This window comes from Choloepus didactylus, chromosome 5 (genome assembly GCF_015220235.1).
Source record: "Choloepus didactylus isolate mChoDid1 chromosome 5, mChoDid1.pri, whole genome shotgun sequence".
Taxonomy (NCBI): domain Eukaryota; kingdom Metazoa; phylum Chordata; class Mammalia; order Pilosa; family Megalonychidae; genus Choloepus; species Choloepus didactylus.
This window is the reverse complement of record NC_051311.1, coordinates 125,829,261-125,843,284: the sequence shown is the minus strand read 5'-3', so window position 1 is coordinate 125,843,284 and position 14,024 is coordinate 125,829,261. Positions and strand designations below refer to the sequence as shown.

At 36.0% G+C, this 14,024-nt stretch overlaps 1 protein-coding gene across 2 annotated transcripts in view; it reads right to left on the bottom strand.

Annotated features, from left to right (window-relative positions):
• BZW2 (basic leucine zipper and W2 domains 2) overlaps positions 1-14,024 on the bottom strand; it is a 78,024-nt gene that overhangs the window by 47,347 nt on the left and 16,653 nt on the right. Inside the window, exons 1-3 of one of the 2 annotated variants that reach the window (XM_037836836.1) lie at positions 10,626-10,750; positions 8,389-8,453; positions 1,470-1,646 (exon numbers count right to left, since the gene is read on the bottom strand). In XM_037836836.1, the coding sequence (XP_037692764.1) occupies positions 1,470-1,646; positions 8,389-8,446 (235 nt within the window). In that variant the 5' untranslated portion in view covers positions 8,447-8,453; positions 10,626-10,750. Of the gene's footprint in view, positions 1-1,469; positions 1,647-8,388; positions 8,454-10,625; positions 10,751-14,024 lie in introns of those variants that run through there. The other variant, XM_037836835.1, reaches the window with a different exon arrangement.

Here is a 14,024-nt window from a genome sequence, read left to right as displayed (position 1 = left end):
GCCCTTCCCCTTTCTGTGTTCACCAGAACTCCAAAAATCCTCTGCTTTTATTTTGGAGTTTTTCGTGTTATTTTTTTTTTTCTATGCCTGTGTCCTCTCTGCTGGGCTGGCAGCTCTCAGATTCTCTGGTGTCTGGTCTCAGTCTATCTATGGTTGGAGTTTGAATCAGTAGAATGAGTTTCCGAGAAGGGCTGCCACTGCAGTTCTCCCTTCTCCTTCCCGGAGCTGGCAGCCCCTCCTCCCATGGGACTGAGCCTGGCAGGGAGGGGCGCGGGTCCCCTGGCCGCAAAAACTTACAGATTTCGCTGATCTCAGCAGTTCGACATTTTCATGAGTGTTGTATGAAGTATGCCCACAGACAGATTGCTCTGTGGTGTCCAGTCCACGCAGTTCCTGGCTTTTTACCTAGTTTCCTGGAGGAGTAACTAAAACTTACAGCTCACCAGTCTGCCATCTTGCCCCGCCTCCTCTATTAGAAGATTTTAAACAAAGAAAATACAGATTTCATGTACCGGTGAAAATAACCATTGGTTGCTGTGTAGAGAATGGATGGTAGTGAGCAAAGTGGGAAGCAAGTGGGTAAGGGAGAAAGTTTGCAATATTGTCGAATGACATCTCTTTTACAAGATAAATTATTCCAGGGTACTCAAACATCTAACATATATAATGAGCCTTTATCTGAGGATTTGACCTCTTATAGTGATATATAGTCATCATAGGAACTAACTGTAAGAACTATGGTCTAAGAGTGACTATGAGAGGAAAACTGGGTGCTTATGACACTGAATACATTTTTAGATCAACATACCATGTCAGTTAAATAGTATTCTTCTTCCCTAGTTCTCGTGTTCTATAAAATGTTGCTTTATTTTACTTTACCTTTACCTTTCTTTCACTATTTCTAGTCTCCTATCTTTAATTCTTCTAACTATATACTCACAGTTAAAAGGATTTTCTACAACTAGTTTAAACTATATTTCTTAGATATATTATTATTTATGGGTGAAATGGCATTAATTGAGCCTTGAAAATTATTGTAGCTTTTTGACACAGCTGTAATTCACTGTGCCAAAAAAGGGTGGGGTTAAAAACAAAAGGTGTTTTAGCATTTGGTGGTTCATACACAAAATTATACTCTTCTGCAGAAGTCACCCCTCCTATGTCTACTCTTGACAATTTTAAGGAATAGGGACACATGGGAAAGTTGGCATCTGTCTAGAGCAAAATGGCCAACTCTGTTGTAATGTTGATAAAAATCCTCAATTCTATGCCTCTATTAACCAATAATCATTTCATCAGCCACATTAACACCTTTCCAAATTGTAACTAGGTAAAAATTGTAGAGACTCCAGTATTTTTTTTTTATCAACTCTAAAAAATGTAAGCTTATAAAAACTCAGCTTTAAGGACATATTTTACTAGATTTTTAAAGTATATATTACAGGAAGCTGCTGTAATGCACAGCTTACCCAGCATACTGCCAGCCACGAGGATATCGAAGAGTGTGTCTGCATAGCGACGATAATCTAATCTTGAGCCTGTAGAGTCCAGAAACTTGGCTACAGCTTCAAGGTCATCACCAGCCTCATTAAGCCCCTGGACAAGTGTATCCCTGAAGACTGTGGGTTCGAATTTCTCTTTTTCATCTAAAATTTTAAAAAATTAAAAAAATCATTCCTTTACTTACATAACATTCCCCAAAGAGATTAATGATGTATTTCCTCTGTTCATGGTTCTTTATTTGATAGTGTGATTATTTAAAAGCTGGAGCACAATTTAAGTTTTTCTATCAGATTTCCATGTTCTGAAACCTCTAGTTTAAACATTTATTCAAGTAAGTAACTTAGTCCTGCTCAAACGTGCCACAGAAATATTTTTATTTATCTAACATATAATGCAGTTTACGATTATTCATTTATTCAATTACAGGATAGGTCAATGTAATCTAACCATAACCATCAGAGAAAAAAGAAAGAGTGCAACAATCAAAATTTCATTTTTTGTTTTATCTAACAGACAAAAGTATTTAAGTGAGAATCAGCAAAGAAAAAGGGAGGATATATAAATTTTTTAAAAAAATTAAGATTGGGAAAGATGGAGGAAATAAAGAGGAACATATCTTTTACAAGATAGATTATTCCAGGGAATTTAAATATTTAATATATATTATACAGTTTCAAAGCAGAGGTTCTCAAACTTTTTGGTCTTGTGACCCTTTGATTTTCTTAAAAAGTACTGAGGATCCCAAAGAAAAGAGTTTACGTTTATGTAGGTTATATCTATGGTTACTTATTTATTAGAAATTAAAACAGAATATTATTTTTACATTTTTACTTATTAAACAAAAAAAATTAGTGGGAAGAGTGGCATTATTTTACATTTTGGCAACATCTCTTTAATGTCTGACAATAGAAGACGGATTCTCATATCTGCTGCATTCTATCTGCTGTGATATCTCACATTGCATAGCCTCTGGAAAGCTTCAGGAGAGAATGTGCAAAAAGGGCAAATGATACATATCCTAGTATCATTTTGAAAGCAGTTTTGATTTTGTGACTCCCTGAGAGGACTGCAGGAATCTGCAGGGTCTCTGAATCACACTCAGAACCTGTTTCAGAGGCTTTAAGGGGATACAGATATTATGAAACTCTTTAACCTGTGAATATGGATGAAACAACTACAAAACAGTAAGAAATGCCTATATTAAAGGCATATATAAACTATTACAGTGAACTGGATACAATGAGGGTGGAGAAGTGGTACAGTGTGGGGACGAGGGATCAGAGATCAGAAAGAATTTGGGTCTTGAATCTAGAGATTTCTTGTGGAAGGTCAGTTGGAGCCAGTTCTTGAACACAGTAGGGTTTATATATTATTGAAAAAGAGTAAAGATGAAAAGTTAGAAGTCAGACTAGACAGAAAAAATGACTAGATTAAACGTAAAGGATCTATGATTAATGGTTAATTTTAAATAAATCTCTTACACACACACACACACACACACACACACATCCTGTTGGTTCTGCCTCTGAAGAACACACTAACACAAATTCAGTGGACATCACCCCTTTTTCTTTCTTATGGAGAGTGGGTCTGGGTGTGGGGAGATTGGGACAAGGGATTTGGAGGAACCCAACTCTTAAAAAAAAAAAAAAGAAAAAGAGAAAAGAGAAAGAAATCCTGATGTAAATACATTTAGAGACAAAAGTGAAGATATTGTACATGTAAAAGAGGGAGAGGGAAAGAGAGCTATAAATAAGAAACATTTCATGAATAAAAAGTAGCTTTTGGAAATGAAATAAATAAGTCACATATAAAGTGTCAAGAAACAGAAGGACAATGAATTGCTACAGAAACACTAGAAACTAGAAGAAATAGCTTTAAATATCTGAGGAAAAATGATTCCCAAGCTAGAATTCTAATGTTCAAACTATTAATCAAGGGTAAGAGCAGAATAAACATATTTGGAGGCAGTTAAGGGCTCAAGAATTATATTTCTCACACTCCTTTGTTTTGAAAGCTATTAAAGGATATGCTCCATCAAAATGAGTGACTAACCAAGGAGTGAGACATGAAATCCCAGGAAAAAGAGAACTAACACAGAAGAGAGGCAATGGCATGCTCCTGGATAGTGGTGAAAAGACTTCTCAAGTTGTTAGCTGTACCTCTGACCTAGAGATCAAGCAAACCAGGAGAGAGATCTTCAAGATATTAACAATATGATATGATATGGGAATTACTTCAATATAACATCATTGCTAGAATTCCTATAGTGTTTGCATTAAGAAATTTATACAACAAAGTTGGAAAAGTTAGGGTTGACTAGTTTTAAGTCACAGAAAACTACACCCACAAAAAAGATATTAAATTCGGGGACAAAACAATGCTCAGAAAATAAAAAGCAATCAAATCATGGTTCAGCTGTGAATAGCATGTACAAAGTCATAATAATGCTAACCACTGGACTAACCCAAAATATGATATAATGAAAAAATAGAAGAGGAGGACAGGAGTTATGCTGGTGGGCAGGGAGGGGTATAGTTAGAGAGAGATGAGCCCTCATTTTCCATGGCAGGAAGTCAATACGTAGTAGAAAAAAATCAAGAAATAGCCATTTAAGACTGTTATTTGGTTACATGCAAGTAAATATCAAAATAATTAGCTAAAGGAGTTGAGAGAGTTTCTCTGGGGAATTGGGGGTAAAGACTGATGTTATAACTCGTCTTACAGAACTGTCTGACTACTTAAGCCATGTCCAGGTATAACTTGGATATAATTAAAAACTACATTTAAAAGCCAGACAGCAACTCTTTGGTCTACAAAGACTGGTTGCTTGAAGTGGCCTAACTGGGATGGGATGTCAGTGGTTAATGACACAGCATCAGAACCAGAGAAGAATGACGTGCTCAGTACCAGTCAGAGTCATACGGCGTGAGATACCATAAAGACATACATAAATTAACTCGAATAACATTCATCATGAACAAGAGATAAAAGTCCTTTTGATGCCACATAAGCAAAACATTATGTAGCCAAGAACATGCAAATGTCAACTGCCAAAAAAATATAATTGGGGTCTTGTTGTGTAGTGGGGGAGGAAAATAGAATAAGGAGATAGGAACTCTAGAGGAACATATTATGCACAGCTGGAGGAGGGAATAACTGTGACTCTTTGCAGGAGGAACTCACTGGCGAGCAAGGCAACTTCACCTACTAAACAGGGTCTAGCCAAAGAATAGCTCCCTTCCCCCTTGGAAAAAGATGTTTTCTTTCCAATAATACGAGAAAAGGAGAAATTAAAAAGACCAGAAACTGCTTATTAGGTCTTGTGACCAGTTTCCAAAATCAATTGAGGCAGTCCCCACAATGGCACTACAACATGCTTAGATGTTGATTCAGGTGGTGGAACAGACTTGGATGATCTGAGGCACTGGAAAATATAAGTTGGTAAATAAGGTAAAAACCCAGACTCTGGCAAGAATTCATTCAGAGGACTTTGATTTGAATCTAAGAGATAACTTAAAAATTTGTATTTTTTAAAAGGCGTTCTTTTTCTGATTATAATTTCCCGAAAGAATTGCCAAGAAAGAGGAAAAGTAAAAGGAGGAAGATAGCAAATCGTGGTCAAGAACATTTCAACAGTGAGCAATAATGCATTAGGTCAAAATGATTACTAATAGCCTATTTCACTAAGGGTTTGGAAACTTTAAAAGCTAACCAAGCCTATAGTGGCATGATAGGATTAACAATTCCTTTGCAGACTGAAAAAAGGATCCACCTGCTAAGATGAAGTGTCCATCAAGAGAAGTACAAAATTCACATACAAGAAAATGGCAAGAACACTAATGGGAGTTTGAGAAAACAAGACGACACCTTACCCAAAGATTCTTTTTCATCTGAAGTGACAGTATATATAGTTCGTATTTCATTTGAGAACACTGTAGCAGAAAAACTAACAAAATCTTAACAAAACATGACATTGTGTCCTTGAGTTTCCATTTGGCAGATCAAACCTCCCCTGAAGTGTGAAGTATGTAATTAGGGTCTCAAATTTATACTGTGTTGGTGAATCACAAGTGTGACACTGAAGAGTTAGTCATAATGGCCCTTATAATAACCTAGAGAAACTGGCCTATTTCTGACATTCAAATGGTAAGTTATTTAAATACATTGCTTACTACGGAAACTACAGCAACTGATTAATATAGAATTTTCCCAATGTGTTAACGATGGGATAAAAAATATAACCTAGATTTCTTTCTGATGGGACATGAGGTATAGACAATGAGTTAGAAAAATCACATTTTTCTAACTATACACATGCATACATACATATTTTAACATTTAAAGGTTTATTTGATTAGCGACACCACTTACTGTAGATCTAAGAGTGATTTAAAACCACCAGCACAGAGCTAAATAAAGCCTCAAGGAGAAACCTCCTTACGTGGTCACTTTGGATGCCTGAAAATTGACCATTTTTTTTTCTCTCCTCTTTTTACTAATTTGAATCCAAATTCCCTACAAAACTTCCAGGGAGGTCAGTTCAGTTATTAAATATTTCATTTAATAAAGTATAACAATGACCCAGGGAGTAATTTTTGTCTCCTTTCAGAATTCTCCAAGACACACTAGAAAGTATTTCTGTGGAGAAGATAACACCAGCAAAATATAAGTATTTTCATAAAGGAAAAGAAGGCCTGAATGGAGTTCTATATGACACATCACACCACAATGTTTGTATTTTAATGTTAAAGAATAAGAAATACATTTTTGCACTAATTTGGTATGGAACAGCATTAGCTTTGCTAGGAAATAGGTTCAAATTTAAGACAAAGTCTTCCCAAAATCAGCCTATCAAAAACCTATCAAAATGACCTTGAATATCCTCTGAAGTTTTTTAAGCCCTGCAAAACTGCTAACTATTTTCTGAAGTCAGTCCATCAAGGCACAAGAAATTTGTCCAGGAGGAAATTCACCATTTTGAAAAACAGAAAATGAGGTTGACAATTTTTTTTTTCTCCAGTGAGCAGTTTGGCACAAAATGGCATGAGTGCTGTTTAAATACCCCACAGACCTGAAATGTATAAATCAAGATCAACTGATAAATAATACATATATAATCTATTTCTTGGTAAGTTCTCCTTGAGTACTTGAGCAGCCGTAAGACAATCTTGACCCCTAAATGAGTCAGAGATGAACCAGTTCAGAATGAAAGAAAACCTTTCCAGTTCCAAACTGGGCCAGTTTTCTCATTGAATCACGTCTCCTATTGTGCAACATATTCTGAAGCCCTCTCTTGGCTCTTGATTTCAGGCACAGAAAGAATCAGCATCTCACTAATAAAACCTCTGGGGCAGGAGATCCAGGTCCAAGAGTAACCTGTTCCCTCAGAGGACAGGAATGGCAGACAATTCTGCACCTCACAGTTGGGCATATATTAAATATTATCACGTTACTGGACCCAGCAATACATTAACTCTAATTAAGGCTCAGAACTGAATTGTTCCTTACTGATTAAGCTTTTTTGAAATCATCTGTTATTTGTTTTCAAGACTGCTTTAAACAATGAGGCAACACAGGCTGCTTAGCACCTTGTACTGGATATTTGCTTTCAGATTTCAATACTGGAAATAAGTGGGGACACGATATGAGGATTAGAGAGAGGTGGCTCATAGCTATACTAATAGCAGCTAATGCAGATGAGCCAGGGATGAAAAAAATACAAAAAAAAAAAAGGAGGGGGGAGAGCACAAGACAGAAATGTAAAAACAGCTACTTTTGATTACTTTTTAATTTTTTAATTTTCCTTTTTTTTTTAGTGAGAATGCAAAGCTTTCCAACAGTCAGCATTTACAGCTAAACTGAGCCTTCCTGCTTTCTGTGACTCTTGTAAACTCTTTGGATCCAAATGATATCTTGTATTGGGCCTTTTTTTTCCTACATGATTAGACACAGCACTGACAATGGCATATAATGTATGTTTTAAGCACTCAGAGACCACTACATGGGGTTATGCTTCATAACCAGCCATGAGGCCTTCAGAGAGATATTCAACCATTATTTAGTTTTTATATATGACATTTGCTTAAATATTTTTCATACATTCTCCTCAGTTTTAGTTACCTTCATAATTTCATATCTTGTTTTTTGTTTGAATAAGTTTCCCTATTTAGTTTCTGTTCAACCTGTTCTTATAGCCAAGAGGATTGGTATATAATCATGCAAAACTGATTAAATATAAACTAATGTCTAAAATATTCCTTGCACAGAAAAGAGAGTAAGATGAACACTGTACAAACAAGAGAAGTCACCCACACCAAAAGAAATATTATCAGCCATCATTGAGCTGGGTCTGTTAATACTCTTCCCATGATGAAAGACACTTGAAAATGTCATACATTTCATAAGAGTATTTAGGGCAGCAGCTTTGACTCTACTCCTTAATTTGTGAATAGATTTTAAAAAAAAGCTCTTCAATCTCTCTAATTTCCTTGTCCTCTTAATTTTACCATCTTTGCCATCAACCCTTCTTCAAAAGCAACAAAGAAAACTAAAACCAAATACAAATGCAAAATCAGTACAGAGCTTCACATCAGAGTAAGACAACTAGAGCACATATAATTATCCCCATTTTCTAGATAAAGACATCAAAGCTCGGACAAGTTAACTGAGTCGTCCAACATCAAACACCTAGGTAATTGGCAGTTTTGTAGCCTTTATGCAGAATATCAGATTCCATCTCCAGAGTTCAAATGTGTGGAATTTGAGATGCTTATTGAAAAAAGGGTTTTTCTAATTCTTCTCCTCCAACTGTATATTTTGATTAGAATTTTAAACACACACACACACAAAACACACAACACACAAGCACACAAAACAACCTACCCCTTTTCCGAGTTTTGAACCGCTGGCCTGTTAGCACTGGCTTCTGATGCTTATTCATAAAATTTCTGAAAACAAAGAAAAAAAGATTAAGTATTTCAATTAAGTGGTTGACATAAAAAATATATGGCTAATATGTTCAATGTCCACCCATACCTAGAACATGGGGAAAATGACCATAGACACAAACTTATGCAATACTTTTGGGAAGCATTTAAAAATCTATAAAAAAACTTAATGTGTTTAACCTGTGGTCCAGCAATTCCTTTACTAGGAATTTATCCTACAGTTATTTCCATACAAGTATGCAAATATACCTGTGGGTGTGTATGAGTGTGTATCTGTAAAGGGATTCAGCTGCAACATTGTTGGATTCATGAAAAGTAGAGAGCTAAATGTCCATAAATATGAGTCTGGTTAAATAAGCTACAATATAGCTATCAAATAGAACATTATGAAGCCTGAAAAAGAATGAATTAAATCTAAATGTACTACATTTCTGGATGTGGCTCCCTCTCTAATTATGCTTCCCACATCTCTTCCTGTCACTCACAGTGCTGCAGCCACACTGCCAGCTTTGTTTTCCTTACAATATGCCAGGCAAGGTCTGATTTCTGAGGCTCTGAACCTGTCACTTGTGGGAAAGATTTTTCCCAAGACATTTCCATGGCTTACTCCTTATTCATTCAAATGCCTCCTTTTCAGAGATGCCTTCCTTAACCACCCTCACTAAAGTGACCCCACATACTCTCTCTTTTTATGCATCCTTATTTCTCTTCATAGCCTTTAAAGTACTTGGTATTTTATTACCTGTCATTGGTCTATTTCCCCCAGTAGAGTGCAACTTCCACAAGGGCAGGGACTTTGCATATTCTACACAATACTCTATCTTCAGCACCTAAAAGATTACTTAGCAAAAGTAAACAATCAATATTTGTCAAATAAATTATTGCACTGCTATAATAACAGAGCAAGTCGAACGAAAGATGTAAAATGTAATAATTTGGTTTAAAAAGGGGCAAATATATTAGTTTTTCTAAACAAGGATACAAGAAATTGTTAACTGTTTTTTGTTTGTTTGTTTTTTCACCATGGGGGATAGGGTGTTGGGTACTTTATATTCTTCTACTGATCTTACATATAATTTAAAGAATATAATAAAATATTTTTGAAAAAAGTGAAAACTGCTTCACATCAGAACTCTTACAAATGAAAAAAACCTTACTGGATAAATATTATAATCTGAAAATATGTCCAGATTATATTATTAAAACAGTTTATGTAATTACTTTTCAAAGTTTTAAAAAATTGTGATTTGAAAATGTCTAGATTCCCTTATTTAAGTTATTAATCAAGAAAACTTGTAATATTCAAGTAAATTACATTATTTAATTACTTCTCAAAATTTAAAAAAACCAGGATCCCTGCCCTCAAGGAGCACACAGCCTAGTGGGGGAGAGAAAATCCAGATATTTACAATATAACATGATAGGTGAAACAATAGAAGTACAGACCCAGAACAGGGGTAGAGGAAGTGACTGATTGCTTTATGTGCACCTGCCCAGCTACATATTAAAGCTACAAATGCAATAAACTGATTCATTATTTATATTCACTCTTTCATTCAGAAATTTCCCTGTTGGCATTTTCACCAGATTCACTCTGGAATAGTGTACATTTCCCAGAGTTATATGTGGTGATTATACATATATGTCTTCCTTATTGCCTCTACACCTCCCAAAATACAACAAATACTAATGTATTCTTGTTGTTAGCAAAGAAAAGTGTGTGTCAAGAGTTTGGGCCTCATACTGATATGCAAAACAAAAACAAAAACAAAGAGCCCAACTAGCCTGAAACCTGTCTAGTAGTAGATGTCAAGGAAGGAGCTGCCCTCCCTAAAAGTTTTATTTTAGAGTCCAGAATATGAATTCACAAAATTCCCTAATTAACTCTATTTTTGCACTTTGTTTCTATTTTTCTGCAAATGGAAAATTACCAGCAAACACAGCCTACAAGAGAATTACACTATTTTTTAAATCTTTAGCTCCATTAATGCTTCAGTTACAAATACAAGTTTGTTTCTTCATAGCCCAGTTATGTGAGCTTATTTTTTGCACCTTCAACATATTCTGTGTGGAGAACAACATAACATAAACATAAAAACGTATCAAAGATTTGGACATATTCAATACCAAAAATTAAAACAAACAAAAACAAAACAAATAAAAAAGACTCACCGCCTGGTAGTGAAAGCCTAAATGAAGATATTCTGTTCACCAGGACTATCTATCCTTTAGCTGTTACTATTTGGAGCAGAGGCTCTGCTTCCCTCTAAATTTAGCACTCTATGCTACACTGTAATCTGCTCTAGTGAGGGTCAGGCTTTATAAGGCACTCACTGAAGCCCTGGTCCAAGAGAAACAAGGGCACTTTGAGTAAGAAACTGTGTTAGAGCAACAAAGGCAGTTCCATTAGGCTAATGTCAAAAGGTTATTTTTATTACATGGCATTACAATTCACAGTATGAAGCCAAGTAACTAAAAATACATATGTTTAAAAAAACCAGAAGTTCAATATATAATCCCCAAGACAAATTCATTTAGGGTACAACCTTCTCAACAAGATGATTTGGCTTCCAATTCAAAAAACTAAGCCAAACACACAAACAGACACACACATACATATGTCCCTCAAATATGGAACAACTCCATGGTTTAAAACAGTATACAAAATCATATATAAAAGGAAAGCAAAACAAAATGAATTTAAATATTCCACATAAGTCATCTGTTGGGATTGAGTCATGTCCCCCACAAAAGGCAAGTTCAGGCCCCAACCCCCCATCCTGTGGATGTGAACTCATTGGTAAATAGGACCTTTGAAGATGTTATTAGTGAAGGTTGTGCCCAAACTGAGGGAGGGTGGGCCTGAATCCAACATGGCTAAAGTCCTTAAAGCAAAGGCGATTGGACACAAAAGTGAAGCCATTGGAGAAGCAAGAAGCCAGAAGTAAGGTAACCCAGAAGAGGAAGAAGGTATCACCAAGTGCATTGCCATGTGACAAAAAAGCCAAGAAACAAGGATCACTTTCAGCCAACCTCTGAATGCCTCATCCTTAGGGAGAAAGAATTGCCTTATTGATACCTCCATTTTGGACTTCTCCTAGCTTCAAAACCATGAGCCAATAAGTTGCTGTTGTTTAAGCCAGCCCGTTGCACAGTATTTAACAGCCAGGAAATGAAAACAAAGCAAACCTTTCATGTATGTCATCTAAGAGAATAAGTTCCGTGGATATTTCACAAGAGTAAAAGGACCAGGAAAACACTCCAGTTATCCAATCAATCAGAAATTTAGAAACTAGATACTTTATTAATGAATTAACCATCTTTTAATAAATTCACATTTAAATAAAATTCATTAAAAGGCTTTTAGGATTAATATATTAGATAACTTTCACCACCCCTCACTCTATTACTCTTCCAACTGCTCTCAGGTCCTCTGCAGATTCCATGTCTTAACCCCAAGCAGACTCTGGGCCCAGGTGTGACAGGGGCCACGGGTCAGATGAATCTCTGCACTAGTTCTGCTGGTTGCCCGGCCCACCTTGAGTGGATTGGCACCTTGGATGTTGACTGTTTTACAGACTTGTCTGCTATTCTTCTTTCTTTAATTTTCTTCATTTTGGAGATCTCCAATCTACAAGAGGATTTATCTTCTACTTGTCCCTACAAGGGGATGACTATCCTCACCTAGTAATCTAGAGGTTTGGTTTGACTGCTCTGTTCTGGCCATAGTTGAACTACAGGCATACCTCAGAGATATGGCAGGATTGGTTCCAGACCACCGCAATAAAGTGAGTATTGCAATAAAGTGAGTCACGTGAATTTTTTGGTTTCTCAGTACATATAAAAGTTATTTTCACACCATACTATAATCTATTAAGTATGCAATGCATTATATCTTAAAAAACAATGTACAACTTTGAAGGATTGTATGTTATGTGAATATATCTCAATTGCATTTTTATAAAAAACATACACACCTTAATTAAAATGTAACACAAGGACAAAATGAAGTGAGCACGTGCTGTGGAAAATGGCACCAAAAGACCTGCTCAACTAAGTGCTGCCACTAACCTTCAATTTGTAAAAAAATGCAGTATCTGCAAAGTGCAATAAAATGTGGTATGTCTTTATAATTGCCTTATATAACATGCTGTATTACTAATACATGCTATGCCCATAATACCTATGCTAGTCAAACAACCTCAAATATATGAGTGCATATACTCTAAAGCAAGGTTGACAATTTTTTTTCTGCAAAACATAGACAGGCTACATTTCAAGCTGTGTGGGCCTTATGGTCTCTCTTGCAGCTATTCAACTCTGCTGTTAGAGCATGAAAGCAACCCAGAGAGAATACGTAAACAAATGGGCATGATTGCATTCCAATAAAACTTTATTTTATTTACAGCAGTTACACCTATTCCTGAGTTTTGACTGTTATTTAAGAGATGTTTATTTGGTACAGAATTTATACTCGCTGTAGCACACTTTCTAATATAACCTGCATGGTCAGTTTATTTAAACAATATGGTTGCATGGAACCTAAAATGGGGAATGAGATCTTGTTATTCTGTACAGGTTAATCTGATACCCCAATGCACCCCAAAATACTCTGGGCAGAAAATAATAAAGTATTTGCAAAGTCCCCTTGGGGACTGGGGAAAAATGTGGAAATATTAAACTTCATCACCTTGGGAATTCCTGATATTCCCGCAAACATTAGAGAATTCCAATTGAATAAATCAAGCCCCCGACCTCGGGGCTTGCCCTTATGCAACTTATTCCTGCAAAAGAGAGGATAAGCCTACTAATAATCATGTCTAGGAATCACCCCCAGAGAACCTCTTTCATTGCTCAGATGTGGCCTCTCTCTCTCAGCCAACTCTGCAAATAAACTCACTACCTTCCCCACTATGTGGAATGACTCCCAGGGGTGTAAGTCTCCCTGGCAACATGGGACATGACTCCCAGGGATGAGCCTGGCCCTGGCATCATGGGATTGAGAATGCCATCTTGACCAAAAGGGGGGAAAGAAATGAAACAAAATAAAGCTTCAGTGGCTGAGAGATCTCAGGGTTAGGAGGTCAATCTGGAGGTTATTCTTATGCATTATATAGATATTCCTTTTTAGTTTCTAGTGCATTTGAATAGCTAGAAGGAAATACCTGAATCTGTTAAACAGTAATCCAGAACACTTGATTCTTTGTGATAATTGTATAACTATATAGCTTTTATCATGTGAACATGTGAGAGTGAAAACCTGGTGACTGACACTCCCTTTAACCAGTGTATGGTCAGAGGAGTAACAAATAATGACAAGAATATATAAATAATGGGGGAGGGAGGGGTTAAGGGATATGGTATGGTTTTTTTTTTTTTTATTTTGGAGTAATGAAAATGTCTGAAAATTGATTGTGGTGATGAATGCACAATTATATGATGATACTGTGAGCCATTGATTGTATGTATACTTTGGATTACATTGAATATACATTGATTGTATGTATACTTTGGATGATATGGTATGTGAGTATATCTCAATAATATTGCATTAAAAAAATCACTCAGCCT